Below are 17,346 nucleotides of genomic sequence, written 5' to 3'. Positions count from 1 at the left end.
CTTTGGGTTAAAAAATGAAGAAGGTGACACAAATAATGCCTCAGAGAAATTAATATGGAGCTCTGCGTATGCTTAATCTGTGAGTAACCTGTATGCCTTCAGATGTTTTTGTAATTTTGTAAATAATAAAAATATTAATCCATTCAATACTGTCAGTGTCCAAGGGTTACAGGATATGACGTTTTTCGAGGGCAAAAACAGTTTCTACACCCCGATTTAGTTTAGCTCTAATGGGTCTAGTCTTCAGTTTTTTAAAAGCATTTCCTGAACCGTATTCTTGGTTCTTTTTATCAAACCGCTTTGATATTTTTGGAAAGGCGGTATAAAAAATTATTATTATTATTATTATTATTATTTTAAGAGATTCCTCTTTAAATGTACACCTAAATATGAAAAGTAAAAATATGATAAGGCAGGGTTTCAAAACACACATACCATACAGATGCAATTGCAATATTTTTGAAATGAGTTCTTACTCTTAGATGAGTGCAGAAGGTAGCTTGGGTAGCTATATTTAAGGTCATTCCTTTTCATCCCTCATACTTATAATGATTACTTATGTTGAGAAAAATCAAACTTTTGGATAACTGGCTATCAAGGAAGAAAGATTAAGTCTTTCTTTCTTTCTTTCTTTTCTTTCTTTCTTTCTTTCTTTCTTTCTTTCTTTCGTTTGCTAGATAACAGTGTGTGTGTGTGTGTACAGGGGGATGAAAACAAAAGTAAAACACTTAAAATAATTAATATAATCTCATTCAATCCAGAAAAACATAAGTATCCCTGTCTTGAATGTTTTATAGAGTAGTTTTTCAAATGTGAACTGGTGACACTCATGGCATTTCTAAAGGACACATAGATGTTTTGGATTTCATGTCTTGGTGGGTCACTACAAATTTCCCCACGTCTTGTTTTATGACAGTTAACCAAAGCATGTGATGTTCAGCTGAATTCACATGGTTTGAAAATCACACTAAATTGGCTTGTTCCTTCAGTTGCAAGAAACATAGGCTGTTAGGGGAATTGTTTAATTTTTCAAGATGGCACTCTATGCATGATATGAAGAAAAGAGTAAAATCTGGATCTGTGGAACGTTTTTACAAGATGGTTTCAATGTATGTACAGTATTGATCAGGAAAAGGCAACTTACATTGACTTAAACTGCTAAAATGTTACCTGAAGCATGACTTACACGGTGATTCGTCATTGGCTCACTTTTAACAGCGATGTGTGGGCATCTTTTATATCAATAGTAATTGATTGTTTTGTTTTCCTCTCAACTTAGAACCTAGTTGTCATTTATTGCTGTTCATGATTTCCATAATGATGTGGAGAATTGCCTTATCACTCATGAGGAGATTGGGTTACATCATTTCAGACTCCAAGCAGTTTTTTGTTTGTTTGTTTTAGTATGATCATTTATATCTCTCTCCTTTTTTTAAAAGATCATATCCATTTTTTGTTTTCTTCGTCAATGTTTCTTTCATTTCTTTCACTTAAATTTTATTTTTCAGATCCCTTTCAGTGAGCATCACATCCCACTTCGTCCAGTTAAAACCATTACAGAGGTAACAGGCAACAGACACACAACAGGCATAGATATAGTAAACTCTAAGACTATGATGTTATGGATGTAAGACTCTTGAGTAATCCAAACGAGTGTAGTCAGCAGTACAAATATAGGTAAAGTAGAATAAATTCTTAGTCTGAGGGCTTTACTGAAGTTCATTTTAGATCTATGTAACTTACTTCTCATGTCATGCAAACTGCAAATACCTGAAAAGTGACTTTGACTTACCAGGTGTTAAAAGTAGGATATTGTGGCAATATTGCTAGCCCCAATTACAATAGACTCACTAAATCAAGGGGATTTATGTAAGTGTTACCTCATCATTCAACAATTGGTTTGATTTGTCGACTTTCATTGTATGCAGTCAGGCTTGCATCTACACTGCAGAATTAATGCACTTTAATCGTCATGTCCCAATGCTGTAGAATTCTGGGATTTGTAATTCTAGCAGATATTTAGCTTTCTCTGTCAGAGAGCTCTGGTGCCACAACAAACTACAAGTTCCAGGATTCCATAGGATGAAGCCATAACAGTTCAAGTGGTGTCAAATTCTGTTAATTCTGCAGTGTTGCACCAGCCTCAGTTATTTAGTCTTGTGTCCCTTATTCACTCTTCCTTGCTCAGAAAATAAAATTTATTACTTTTCTTTTACTGTACTTATGGAACCCCATGCATTAATCAGATGAAGCATAATTGATATTGATCAGTACTGCATAGTTCCCAGTATCTGTTGCGTGGACAAAGAATGATAGAAATGACACCATACCTACAAATGCTCATATCCCTACTGTACTGAAATAAACCAGTTCAGACCAACATAGGGTATACTTTTAACATTTTGATGTTGGAAGGAACAGAAAGCTTACTGAAACTGTGTTTATCAGTTAGCCGTTCCCAATCTCCCACTCCTAATGTATCAGAGTATAATTCCCATCATCTACACCTAGGGCTGCCATAATTGTCCACTTTTACCAGGGACAAAATGTAGGACAAATTCAAGACCAAACTGTAGGGCAACTGCAGGACAAAACTCAGCTCAAAATGTAGGACATTTAAGGTCCACCATTTTTCTTCAATGTCCTACATTTTGGGCTGAGTTTTGTCCTGCAGTTGTCCTACAGTTTGGTCTTGAATTTGTTCCACATTTTGTCCCTGGTAAAAGTGGACAATTATGGCAACCCTATCTACACCCAACCTGCCCAGGGGTTACAGTGACTCAGTGGAGATGGGAGTTATGGCACACTCCATCTGGAGGACAGCTGGAAATCAACAGGATAACAGAAACAAAATGTGTAGCACATCCATACACTTCATTCTAGGCATAGCAGGTCAGAAGTGCATACAGAGGAAAGCCATCCAGAATGGCCTCCTTTATTAAGTATCAATATCCTTGAAAATGTTGAGTCCTTCTCTTGACAGAAACTAGGAAATGCAGAAGACCTGTGGTTGCATCTGCATATACATAGATCCTTGGTCTGCTGCAGTTTTCAGGGAGATAAACCTGGAACAAACCAGGAGCCAGCATGGTGTAATGGCTTGAGTGTTGGACTATGACCCTGAAATTCAAATCTCAGCTCAGCTGTGGAAACCCGCTGGGTGAGCTTGGGCAATCACACTCTCTCAGCATCAGAGGATGGCAATGGCAAACCCCCTCTGAAGAAACTTGCCAAGAAAACTCCACTTTAGGGTTATCATAAGTCGGAATTGACTTGAAGGCACACAACAACAGACCAAGCATGCCACGTTTACATGCCACATTGTAATTTTAAAAACCACCTTACTAAGCTTCCTGGTATTGTTGAAGGAATTATATGCAAACTGTATTTATAAATGCAAGACTGAAGAATTCTTCATCTTTCGGGAAATCATGAAAACTTCCCTCCCCTCTTTTCCCCTTTTTCACCTCAAGGTTCCATCAGAAAAAATCCTCCGAGCTGGAAAGATATTACGGAATGCAATTCTCTCTCGGGCCCCTCACATGATAAGAGACCGGAAGTATCATCTGAAGACATACCGGTACTTATGAACTGATTGTATAATATGGGAATGCACCGCCCCTTTAAGTGTATGAACATGCATCCTCTGATATTTAATTATAACTTTTATCTTTCAAGGTTTCCAAATACCCAACCTGCATGGCATATAATGACTATGCTCCAAGCATGCTGACCTGCGGCCTTAAATATGCTAAACCTCTAGCCTTCTTAAAAAGTTACTGCTGCATGCATAGGTTGGTGGTCCTGGTTTGAACAAGAAGTTAGTTCTGGTGGAATGCCACACATCTGTTTTCCTTACATGACCCATGCCATATTTAAATTGGGCCCCTTTCTATCAAAAGTGTTGGAAGGTGCCTTATATTCTTGGAGTAGAGGGCTATAGCCCTTTATATGATTCTATGATTCTACGATATATTGTTGGATTCCAGCTCTTTTCAACCCCAGCTATTGTGAGCAATGATCAGGGGTGGTAGAAGTTTGAATCCAACACCATTTGGGATCAGCCACATTTTGAACCCATGTTCATACACACTTATCAGAAAATTAACCAGTTGGAACTCAGTCGGGCTTACAAATATAGGATTCGGGGATTGGAGAAGTGTATTTTTTTAAGGTTTGATAGAACTGCATAGTTTATCTGTGTTTTCCACTTTCTGTGTGTACATTTTAGTGGATACAGATTTCTGTTTACCAACTGTTCATTGTTCCACACATCCTGCTGGTGGCAGCACTGCTTTGTTAAAAGGAGCTAGTGGTATAATTCTGGCAGGGTAACAATTTTAAACAATTTAAAACTAGGAAAATCTAACTTTGTTTTCTTTCATTGACTAACAGCAGCAACATGCAGTTTTCCGTGAAACTGAACAAATGAATTAAATGCCCACCTTATTCTCTTTGTATTAAATGTGTTTGAGCTGAGGGTGGACTTTTTTCCATAAAAAATAAAATAGTTTACTGAGATACATTAATTCAACCTGTAATGATTTGAATTACATGGAACTCTTTCTCAGAACAGCAGAATGGACATTTATTTCTATTTAGAAGTAGTCCTTTGTAGTCAGTAAGTCTGTGATTTAAAGAAGAAATTAAAAAGCTTGTGAGTCACACATTCTTTGTCTCAGTGGGCCTTAAATTAATATCCAGCACGAACTATTAAAATAAATCCCAGAAAACAGTGATAGGATATAAGACATTCCATATAATTAAGCAGCAGTCCGTAAAACAGTCACCACAAGTCCATCACTCAGGGAGGATTATCACACCATTACAGTAGCTGCAGGACTCTTTTGGAACAAAACAAACAGTTCAGTAATGTGGAAATGCCTTTGTGTGTGTGTGTGTTTTAATGAATAAATAAAACATTCACCGGGTAATCAAATCACTGTAACAAGGTAGCTAGACTAGCTTCTCTTAAAGGCAAGTTCAAAAGGGTGAGCAATACTAATGAAAAATATTCAATTTTATTTTATTTTCCAGACATATTTTAAAATGAGTGGGAATCTAATATTCTTGTACCACTTCTACAACAGACATTATCAGACAAGGGAAATTGGAAGTATAATCCAATGGCAAGCCAAACGCAATCATGGGGTTTAACGTTATTGCGTGATAGACTACCACACGCAATTTTGGGCAATGGGAAATCTGTCCGAACGCAATCATGGGGTTTAATGTTATTGCGTGATAGACTACCACACACAATTTTGGGCAATGGGAAGTCAGTCTGAACGCAATCATGGGGTTTCACGTTATTGCGTGAGAAGTGATCACACACAATTTCAGGCAATGGCAAGCTATTTTTGGGCAATGGGAAGTCAGTTCGAACACAATTCAAATTCACGTAAATTCGCTGAACTAGTGAATTCATGTGAATGCATTCTGGCCCCACTTTCTTTTCATTCGAAATTAAGAGAAATTCCTCCCGTGTGGTAAACTCCAACATTCAGCCCAAGGTTGGTTGTCATATTAAATCTTGTCTTTGGAATGATACAAAATATGTGATTGATTTGACTGTTCTCAGAGCTTGGGAAAGTTACTTTTTGGAGTACAACCCCCAGAATCCAGCCACCATGGTCAGTATAACTTTTCCAAGCTCTGACTGCTGTCTATTTACCTTTCCGTTTGTGCCTGCCTAGATTGTTTTCTTTCCTTCCAGTCTAGAATTATCACTTTTTTTCTTGCTACAGTATTTCCTTTGATACAAAATTTTGTGTACCTCAACAATATTTTCAACTTCTTATAGAACCAGAAGTTGTTCTCATAAAAGATCACACCATCTCCTTAAAATAAAATAAAAATCATTCAATCATTTCATAGATCTGAACAATAACAATGGTGTCGTCTGGCTTTCTTCAGTGATACTTTTCTAAAATGTCTGTACAATATAGTAGGGGATTATGGAATTATAGAATATACCATCTCAACCTAATGTTTTAGATTGTACAAGATTATTTTACTGGTACTTACATTTCTGTCCTAGTCAGAATAGAATAAATTAGTTTCCCTTAAATTAGTTACCTTGGGAACTGAGTCATGGTTACATTTTCCAATTGATTTTAGTGAGAAACTGATCTGAGGAAGCAGACCTTCAGCTCTTCCACTCTGCAGAAATAAAGCAGTTTCACACCACTGTCATGGCTCCATCCTGTGAAATCCTAGGATTTGAGTTTGGCAAGATATTTAACCTGATCTGTTAGAGAGCACTGGTGCTTAACCAAACTACAAATCCCAAGGTTTTGTAGGATAGAGTCATTTCATTTAAAGTGCTGTCAAACTGCTTTATTTCTGCAGTGTGGATACACCCCACGTCTATGAAAGCTTATGTTACAAATTCTTTTGCTCAATTAATCTCAAAAGTACTACAAAATCCCTTTGCATCCTGCTATTACAGACCAACATGACTATGTCTCTGAATTTTTGTATCTAGTCCACTAAATGCACAGTCTTATGCTACATTCATATCAGAAGTTGAAAACACTTGGACTACAACTCCATCAGCTTCCCACTCTGGTGGCTGGGGATTCTGGCTGTTGTAACCCATAAAAGCAACATTTCCATTCTCTGAAGAAAAGCGTGGTGGTGAATCCTTGCTATAGTTAGTTTTTAAGATTTTTTTAAAAAGAAAAACCTGCAACAAATAAATCTGAGAATATGCCTTTAAATTTCATCCAGGTCCAAAACACACTGCAGAAATAATCCAGTTTAAAACTGCTTTGACTACCTTGGCTTAGTGCTAGGGAATCCTGGGAATTGTAGTTTATTGTGGCATCAGAAGTCTCTGACAGAGAAAGCTAAATGTCTCACAAAACTACAGTTCGTAGAATTCCCTACCATTGAGCCAGAGCAGTTAAAGTGGTCTCAAACTGAATTATTTCTGCAGTGTGTTTTGGACCCCAGTTGCTACCCAGTCTCTAAACCCTGCCAGATGTGTTATTTGAAATAACATTTTGCTAAAGTGGTGTTTCTTTTAGCTAGCTAGCATTTTTTTGCCCCCCTTCCTTCCTTCCTTCCTTCCTTCCTTCCTTCCTTCCTTCCTTCCTTCCTTCGCAGTGATATATAACTAGCAGCTCTTCTGCACTGCAGCAATAAAACAGTTTGGCACTACTTTAATTGCCATGGCTCCATCCTGTGGAATCCTGGAATTTGTAATTTGGTGAGGTTTTCAGCCTGGTTTGTAAGAGAGTTCTGCTGTCTCACCAAACTACAAATCCCAGGATTCTACAGGATGGAACCATGGCAGTTTTAAGTGGTGTTGAACTGTTTTATTTCTGCAGTGTGGATTCACCCTGCAGAACCACACAGCGAACATACAGGAAGCAACATGAATTCCTATACATTCTGATAAATTCAGCAAATTTTCCTTGTAAAATCATCATTGTATTTATTTCTCCTTGATCCTGCATCATAAGGAATATCTGTATTACTGTGCTGTGCTAGCTCATACTGTGTGGGCTTTAACAACATCTTTTAACCTGGTTTATGATTTGTTTAAATTGTTTGTGTTATAATTTTTGTTTTCTTGTGGATTTTTAATATTTTTTTTATCATTGTAAGCTTCTTTGAGTCCCAATCTGGGAAAAGTTAGGATAGATGATAATAATAATATGCCATAATGGTGAATAAGAATATTTCTTTTTTTAAAACATACAGTATAATTTAAAGTTCAGGAACAGGAAATTTAGACTCTCATCTTAAAGCTGTTTAATGCATCAGGGGGTATGTGTGGAGTACAGCCGAGGTGTGCTCTGCTGCTTCTGAGAGCCTTCAGGAAGATGGCATGAAGTGAGTCAGGAAGTAAATGACTTTATGACATGCTTTCAGATTTCATTTCTAGGGAGTAACCTTCTTCTTTTATCATCTCCCAGAAGACTTGGGGAGCTAAGGGACTGAGTGGACTCATGTTAGCTTGTGTAGACCCTGAGCCTGGTAGAACTTAAGCAAGGGTTACACACCTTCAAAAGCACAGCACAGCTGACTTTTCACTGTAGTTCTGGCACCAGAGATAATAATAGGAGACGGATTTTCTTTGCTTCCAAATATCTGCAAAGCCCATTGCAAAATGAGAGAGGGTATCTGCTACCATCTGGCATTAAATGAGAGGGCTGTTCTTCTCAGTTCTCTGTGGTGCTTGGAGAACTAGGGGAGGGAGAGATGAAGGGATCTCTTATGGCGTGCCAGGATTGGATAACTTTGCCAGGAAGTTATTGCTTGTTGCCAATGGAAACCTGCAGAGTCCTGTATTCAGTGTCACTTTATAGCTACAAAACAATAAATATCAACAGAAGTACCAGCCTTCTGCCTGGTTTGTGATTATGTGTGGGCATTCTGATTAATAGTAGTGATGCTATTTATGCTGTCGTGGCTTGTTTGTTTTTTTTTTTTTTTTACAAAACAGCCTCTTCCTTCAGCTCTATTCTTCCAAACCTGTTTTTCTTAGGTGATATATTCCCCTTCTATGCTTTTAATGTTTGCTCCTTAGCTGTTTTAATGCACATAGACTCTTTTCTAAAAATATGAACAGATTGTGTTTTTCACATATATTATGTGGCTAAAGCCTTCAGTCAGTCAGTCAGAAAGTTCTCATGCTCTGTAGGCACTGTGTGTGTGTATGTGTTGTAGTGCTGATGGGGAACCGGTGGCCCTCTCACTGCTGAACTATAGCTTATTTTATCTGTGACCATTGGCCATGCTGGCAGGGACCTATGAGAGTCCAAAAACTTCTGTAGGAATACAGACTGGACTAGGAATTAACCACAAACTAGATGCTGCCCAAAGTTCCATACTAATTTCTTTTGAGGTACTATATTCTTCTTTTTGAAATCCAAAGCAGTTTGGAAAGCCTGCCAGTATGAGAAAGGTGGGCTACTGGGTGCTTAACCCAAAAACATCTGAAGCAGCCTCAGTTCCCTGCCCTGAGGTCGCTCAAAAATTAGGCTAAGTAAGGTTAGCCCCACCCTCTAAGTGTATGAAGGAGTGGTAGAAGGCATGTGTCTGGGTTTCATTCCTCTGTGCTAGAGGGGTATGAATCACTTGCCTTGGACCAGGAGCATATCTAGAATACATGCAGAATGTCATCTAAATTTATTGAGCTAGATAGGCTGATCCAGATATGCCTATAGGACTGGCTGACTCATAGAGGTTACTTTTTCCAGAATGTCTTGGATTGGTTTTAAATTATTTCTAAAAATTGGCTGTTTCTGACAGTCCTTCAAAGTGAGATAGAGAGATTATATTGAGTGAATTGGTGTCATTGCCTTCTGTGATGAGGTCTCACTTGTCTAGCTGAAGCAGAGTTCCTTGCAACCATTATATATGATAACAGAGGAAACTTTTTCTCCCTCAGGTGGTTCTATTTATTTTAAAATAATTATAACATAATGAGTGGCTTGAGGAAAAAAAATGACTAGTTGTTATACAGAACTTTTTTAAAAAACTCTTTCTTCCCTTTCTTCCTCAGACAATGCTGTGTCGGAACAGAACTGGTAGATTGGATAATGCAGCAAAGTTCATGTGTTCATTTACGCACCCAGGCAGTGGGCATGTGGCAGGTATTGCTGGAGGAGGGTGTTCTTAACCACGGTAAGATTACATTGCTGTAGAGGAAATGCTACTTGGACATGCTATTATTTTCTGCACAGAAAATGCCATTACCGATACAATATTTTTTTTTCTGTGCAAAACAACCACATGCAAACTTTGTGAAGAATATGCCCAGAAGTGCAAATAGTACCTGAAAATTGGCCAGTTTTCAAAACTTTCTTGCAGCAGGAAGAAAATTGATAAAACTACTCATTGCTTTCTTGAAGAAGAAAATTAGCAAAGAATGACATTTTTATTGTATGTATATTGAAAGATGGGACAATTCCTGTTTGCAGGTTCATTGTATAATTGATTAAAAAAAAAAGGAAGAGGGAGTTGGCAGGGGAGAGTACAGGAAGCATTGAAGCAGCAGCTCCTTTTCTGGTTAGCCTCATTACAAATATGAGGTGTTCTTTCTGGCAGGGAGAGAATGAAGCCAACTTCTTGCAGCAGCTGCTTCTCTGAGCAATGAATGAGGCCAGGTTGGCCTCCCCTTCCTGTGATGTTCATCAAGCAGCCTCCCAGTGGCCATCAGTCCCCTGGCCAGTGGATGAGGGCAGAATGTGCTGTTCTCCCCAGAGGGAGCCACATAAAAATTCTAGAAAATTTAAAATACCACAAAAGCTCATGCTGGAATTTAAATTACATAGTCCCAAAGATGCTGCTAGATTCACCCCTCCTTCCCCCCCCCCCTTATTTGCTGCAACAGACTAACACAGCTATTTCTCTGAAAAATATACCTTTTTAGCATAATGTAGTGGTTTTGAGCATTTAATTCTGCAGACCAAGATTCAAATTCATCCATGGACACTCATACGCTTTCAGCAGAGATAAACCCCCTCTGAAGAAATCTTGCCACAAAAATTCCATGATATGGTCACCATAAGTTGGAAACAACTTGAAAGTATGCAACAACAACAACAACAACAAAGCAATGGAACAAAAATAATATTTTTTTGGCCATCTTAACCTCTTGGATATTTCAGTAGTCATACTCAACACAGTTAAATATTACATTGTACTTCTGGCAGTACAATTTTGTTTCATGGCTTTGGCCAGATAATGTAGGGAGAAATCTGTGAGAAGTTCAGTTTTCTCTTAGCAAGTTCCCTTGATCATCAGGATCTCAGTCATTTCATTTCATTTAAGTCCTTCTACCAAGTCCAACTTTATCGTTATTGAGGCAGCTGCCTCAGACAGTGGATTTTGCATTAATGTGTAAGAGCAGCAAATAATTATTACATTTAAGATTATCATGTTTTTGCTGCAAGAGATGAGGTGTTTTTCAGATATTCTCCTTCATGAGTAAAAAACCAAAAACCAAAACAGTGGAGTTTATGTACCTTGACTGGAGTGAGTCCCCTGGCCAAGGGGAGCTAGATTGCAGCAAAATGGATTGGGACAGCTCTACTTCTCATCTTGATCGTTCATTTATATTGATGCTTTCAGTGGATCAAGAGCAACACTTCCAGGACAAGTACTTATTTTATCGATTTCTGGATGATGAGCATGAAGATGCCCCAATGCCAACAGAGGAAGAGAAGAAAGAATCTGATGAAGAACTACAAGACATCATGCTTCTGCTCTCTCAAATTGGACCCGATGCCCATATGAGGATGATTCTTAGAAAGCCGTAAGATTATTATTTCCCATTTTTTAGAGTCTTGGGCAGGTTGGCATCTTCTCAGTTTTAAGCTTTGTACTTATGCTAGATAACTTAAGTCGTCAATAGTTCAGCTTTACAGTAATCCTTCAAAAATTCTATTACTACAATCCCCCAACAGGTAGGAAATAATTTTAAGAGATTGATTTTAGTAGACTCTTCGCAAGAATAGAAAGGCTTAATCAACCTCTTTTTCTCAGCATTTTTCTGTTCCCTTCTCCTTTGGGGCTGCTTTTAGATCTTTTTTTTTAATGGAATAATAAAAAGCACAGGTGCATGTAATTAAAGGGACATAAGAATTTAAGCAGAGCCATGTTGGATCAGGCCAATGCCTATTTAGTTCAGCATTCTGTTTCCACTCAAGTCAGCTATATATCTTTTCAGAACCCACTAGAAAGTCCACAAGTGGGACATGGGAGCAAACGTACCCTCAAGTTCATGTACTCCAGCAGTTAGAGCAATGAGATATGCTACTTCTGATACTGGAGATAATATATCCATAATGATCAGTAGCCATTGATCTTATGTTCTATGAATTAGTCTACTTCCTTTTCAAAAGTGTTGAAGCTGGCACTCTTCTTCCAGTAGCAAATTCTGGAATTTGCTTGATAATGCACTGTGTGATGATGTCCTTCATCCTGTTGTATAAGTGTTGTTCCCATGTCCTGCTGTAGACTTACAGTACATACCTTCCAGCATTTCACAAATGCAAATAGGAGCACAGGTGGCCAGACAACAGCAGTGTGATCAACATGCAAAAGTTATTAAGTCAAATAAAGACATAGGGGCTAAACACACCAGCAAAACTTCAAACTGCTTTAGCCTCTCTTGTCTTGTGTGTTCTTCCTTAGAAGAACACACAAGACAGGAAATGTTAAAGCAGTTTAATTTTGCCTTAGCTTCCTGGAAAGGCCGAGAGTCCATCCACTGACTACCTCCTCTCCCTCTTGAAGAGTTAACTGTTTGCAACAGCTGAACTAAACCAAGGATGAAGGGGGAAAATGAGAAGTGTGGACATTCTAAAAGCAATTGAAAAAGTGGGGTGACAAGATTAATAAGGACTGTCTCTGTCAAATCAGGTCAATTAGTTGGTCTAGACTTCTGAAAGCCATCTGTTTGATCAATGCAGAAAACAAATGCTGGGCCTAGCTGGATGAGGGCTACTGATAATTTCAAAGCATGTTATTTAAATCACTTCTCTGGGTCCCTAACATTTTCCGAATCTCAGCTCATACCTGCTTAAAAGGGACATGTGATTCCTTGCTTGACAGGCTACACACAAAGCTCATATTCATTTATATGCCCTTATGCACATAAGGTGCAACTTTTTCTGGAGAATAGCAGGGCCTCTGAACTGAAATTTGATCTTTGATGTACTTTAGGTGGCCAAAAACAGCCAGTAAGGTGATAAACCTTAAATATGTTGAGTGTAAGGGTGGGACCCTTACCATATGTCATGGTGAGTGAGGCTAATGGGAGCTAAAGTCCAAAACATCTGGAAGACCAAATGTTCCTTAAAACTCTGGAGACTCTGTCAGTTCAGATTTTCAGTGGATGTTCATACAATGTAACCTTTCACTTTGCAAAAATATTCTGTGCATGTAGAAAACTATATATCAGAGAAATGTTGTAGTATAACATTTTCCCTGATGTGCTAACTGTTCATGTGATGGGATGTGGAAGGAGGTGCTGCTAGCATTCCCTACTATGGGGAATCATAATGGTATAGTCCAAACATTAATTGCTTGCCTCATGTATGAGGGCTAAGACTGCCTGTCTCATCTGTAAGAACTATGGCCAAAAACAGACGGCAGTAAAGGAGTGGCTTAACGCCACCCCTTTGAGCACCAGATCTGGGCTGTGGCAACCGCATGCCATGGCCCCAGTCCGACATTTTCCTGGCACTAAAAGAAGTGGTAGAAAGCTGATCCTTTTTACGCTGGGAAAAGGTGCCTTTGTCGCCGCTGTGGCAGTTTTTCTGCATTTTGACAGCATGCAACATCTAAATGGCGCAATGCTGCAACACTGGCCACCATCTGGTTGGGCGGGCAGCATGACGGCGGCTTTGGAGCAGAGTCAGGGCATGCAACATGTGGAAGTCATGCCCCCAAGCCACCGAGAAGCAAGCATATTTTGCTGGTGTGTTTAGCCCCTATATCTTTGACTAAATATTGCAGCCAGATTCTTGCAGTTCACAAGAAGTGTAGGCTCTGTGTTGGCTTGAAAAATACCTTCATTTTGCCAATCACCACAGCTGCTGAGACTGTTCAGGAGCACGCAAAACTGACATAATTATCATGAAAGAAATAATGCATTTTTAAAAAAAATGCTGCAAAGATTACTTTGAGCATTTGATTGTATAATGATGCTGTTGCTTCAAAAGGTGCTCACTATTGTTTCGAATTTGAAACTCACTTGCAAAATGTGTCACTTGTTTTGACAGCAACTTTAAAAATTCTCTATTTATTACATTAACTGCAACATTTTAACTGTCAAATTATGAAAGAATGTCTCTGGTGCTAAAAAAAAGAATAAAGCTTCAAGGGGGAGATTGGCAGAGTCTTGTTGCTATTGGTGAGGTTTTTTTCTTTTTGTTAAAAACATACATTGCTATAAATGGAAAATTAGCTTCCTTTTTGGTGCAGCAAACAAAGCTGCTTGCCTTTAATGATTGTAAGAGCTACAGATCTGTAGTATACTCTTGGAAAATGCTTGAAAGCTGTGGATTACTTTTTTTCTATATTATTATTTCACAATTCAAGAATGACAACCTAAATTGAATTTTTATTTTAAATCTTTATTTAGTTGATTTAGCTATTAGCATGAAATGCTAGTTTGTTCTCATTTAAACATAAATTCAAATATTTAAAAACTATGACCCAGGGCATTTAAATTAGAAAATGTTGTTCTGAAGTAGACAGTTGCTATTTGATGCAGATCCACATGCTTTTCCTTGTTTTTCTAGAACCAAATTAGAGAAGTTATAGGATTTCTAGTGTTTTTTTTTTAAAAAAAAGTTAACCACACCTATGAAGCCCAATTCATATTGCTGAGGGTGAGGTGGGACCATTTAGTCTCAGGGCAATAATGCAGATGTTATTTGGGAACCCATATATTTTTCCCTGAGGAAATAGTAGCAGCTTTTGGAGGGGACAGTTTTACAGCTGTAGGAGGACAATACCCTGATGCTGCTATTTGCCTTGAAAAGAAGCCACATAATTACTTTTTAGGTCCAAAACTCAGAATTCCCAATATCACACCTATGTCATGTTATGTGAATGTACCATAGAGCACCACTACCATCAAGTGGAGGAACATGTCGGAAAACTAGCCAAAAGTGTGGCTCAGAAATTACTAGAAGTCTGCCACTGATTTGCACTTTATCTATACTTGGCTGAATTTTAGATGCTTTGTGGGTGTTTGTGTTTTTTATTGGGGGATTCCAGGGGCTTTGGTGAGAGCTTGTGGGCATCTTTTAAAAAGCGAATAGGAGCTACATACAGTTCATGGACTGCACATTCTCCATCTCTGTTCTACATGTAGATGAGCAAGATAGTGGGAATGATGGAAATAGGTTGGGCCACTCTGTACTTTTCTTCTCCTTGCACTTGCATGAGAATGAGAAAAGGGCTCTGCCAGATCAGACCAAAGGCCCATCTAGCTAGCATTTTGTTTCCGTGGTGGTTAGCCAATTGCCTTGTGATATATAGCTTTCTTAATGAGTAGGCTTTGATAGACGTATCCTCCACAAATTTATCCAATCGCTTTTAAAGCCATTCAGGTTGGCAACCATTTCTATGTCTTGTGGCAATTGATTCCACAAGACATCTGCATGCTTGGCTTCCTTTTCTCTTTTTAATCTAGAACCTTCCACCATTCATCTCCACCATCTGTGGGATGGTCTTGGTTCTGAGCTTGTAAGGTCAGTGCTACTACTTGCTTCAGTGGGAGCATGCTTTGGGTTTATGCCTTAACTTATAGTATTGTTTCAGTTCATGCCTGGCACAGGTAGAGCCTTTGACCCTGTCTGCTGAACAGGGATCGCTCTACATGTTAGATTGGGCTAAACACCTTTTTAATGCTTCTGTTACCAGAGTCCCTATTCTTCATTTGCAACCTATCATTTAGATTAGGAATGAGCAATTTGTGACCCTCCAGATGTTGCTATGCTGTATCTCCCATCATCCCTATGTAGCATAGCTAATGGTGAGGAAAGATGGAGGTTGCAGTTCAGCTACATCTGAAAGGTCACAAGTTGTCTTTATTTAAATTCTAAGGGTCCATTTCCTTAAAACTTCCATGCCGAGCAATTTTACTTACAAAATAAATCATACCAATGCCAAATCACAAATTAAAGTGGACCAATGACCAATCATAAAAAGGAGCAAGCAAATTTTCAGTATGCAGAGAGATGCAAACGTTTGCTAAAATAAACTGGCATACTGTATTTTATGTAATGAAATTCCACTTTTCTAATGACATGCTAATTGTATAATGTAATTTGGTCCTCAGCCCTCTGGGTAGAGTTTATAACACTGCAGTTTTCTACAGTCTCTGGCATATTGCTGGTGCATTACCATACCTCCCAATATTTCATAGATGAAAACTGGGACACATATGTCCAAGCAGCATGAGAGCAGGTCAAGACGACAAAAGTTATTAATGAGGAAGAACAGACAAGCTAGAAGAGGCTCCTGCAATTTGTTTTTGCCTGAGCCTTCTATGAAGGGAAAGATTCTGTTTCCGCATTTCCTCCTCCTATCTAGGTTCATGGAATGCAGACTACTTTTGCATTTTGACCTCAGTTTGCAGGGACCAAAATAAGCTGAGGACTAAAGGAGATAGTGGGAGGAGGAGAGAAAAACATTTTAAAAGCAGCTGAAAATGTGGGACAACCAAGGATTAATCGGGGCTGACTCTGCCAAATTGGGACCGTTGGAGGGTATGTGTTACAAGATATATGTAGTTTGTAGTACTAGATTCTAAATAACATTATATTGGCTTTTCTTTGTCCTCTTCTCACTTCAGATTCTTTTTTCTTTCTGGATGGAAGTTTGTCCAAGTTTACAGCAAAAATGGGGTGGTAGGAACAGGCAGTGAGAGCACAGCAGTGTTTTCTTATTGTAGAGGTGCATCCCTTATTCGTTTCCACACATCAATAGAGAAACTCTGTCTCCATGACCTTGGTGGCCTACTCAAACAGCCAACAGTATTTATTGATCATATAATTTTCAACCCAAACCCCCTTCCACTAATGTGCAGCTTCATTCTCTGTCTGCCTCCCATTTATTATCCTGGGTATAACTAGGCATAGCTTGCCCAATGAGTTTTCTGTAGAAAGTAGGTCTTCACACAGCAGGATCCTAGAAATCTACATCAGTGGGGCACCACACAGATTTATAGAAGCTGTGAGACCTAATATCTTACCATGTGACAGCAGAATACGAAAAAGCCTGGGTTCTCCCTGTTGCTGCTTCTGTGTCACAGATTCACTTTAAAGGAAAGCTTGAAAAATAAAAATTAAATTAAAAGCAGAACAAAATATCTAACCTGTCCAACAATAGGTCAGCATTCAGTTTACATTTGGATCATATAACTCTATGGCTATTTACAAAAAGAAAAGAAAAGAAAAGAAAATATGCCCACGTCCATACATGAACTCTCACAATGCACACTTGCCAGTAATTGCCTTCAAGTTTGACCTGTGGCAACTCTATCCATGAGTGACCTCCATGAGCCCTGGTCATCAACAGCCCTGTTCAAATCTTACAGACTCAAGGCTGTGGCTTGCAATGTCATCTTCCTCTTTTCCTACTGCCTTCAGCATTATGGAGCATTATTGTCCTTACACAGTAAAAACTATGTATTGAAATGTATTGGTGAAATGCAGCCAGCAAAAGTTGTGAACTGCTAAACAGCAACAAACACACACTATTTTTAACTTACTATGTTCAAAATATTTAGGACCCAATTAAGAAACCTAATCTCTGATTTTTTAAATCTCTATAATTAAAATATGTGACATCTCAAATATTTGTTGGAAC

At 38.5% G+C, this 17,346-nt stretch overlaps 1 protein-coding gene across 4 annotated transcripts in view; it reads left to right on the top strand.

Annotated features, from left to right (window-relative positions):
- The window catches only part of LOC149313753 (rap guanine nucleotide exchange factor 4), a 196,436-nt gene that overhangs the window by 129,805 nt on the left and 49,285 nt on the right, over window positions 1–17,346 (top strand). For 3 of the 4 annotated variants that reach the window (XM_089519741.1, XM_089519739.1, XM_089519742.1), the window contains 4 exons: window positions 1,509–1,562; window positions 3,474–3,580; window positions 9,518–9,639; window positions 11,089–11,272. In XM_089519741.1, the coding sequence (XP_089375867.1) occupies window positions 1,509–1,562; window positions 3,474–3,580; window positions 9,518–9,639; window positions 11,089–11,272 (467 nt within the window). The remainder of the gene's footprint in view (window positions 1–1,508; window positions 1,563–3,473; window positions 3,581–9,517; window positions 9,640–11,088; window positions 11,273–17,346) is intronic. The other variant, XM_089519740.1, reaches the window with a different exon arrangement.

Source organism: Sceloporus occidentalis, unplaced genomic scaffold (genome assembly GCF_023333645.1).
Source record: "Sceloporus occidentalis isolate IW3139 unplaced genomic scaffold, rSceOcc1.0.p SCAF_4, whole genome shotgun sequence".
Taxonomy (NCBI): domain Eukaryota; kingdom Metazoa; phylum Chordata; class Lepidosauria; order Squamata; family Phrynosomatidae; genus Sceloporus; species Sceloporus occidentalis.
This window is presented reverse-complemented; position numbering and strand designations above follow the sequence as displayed.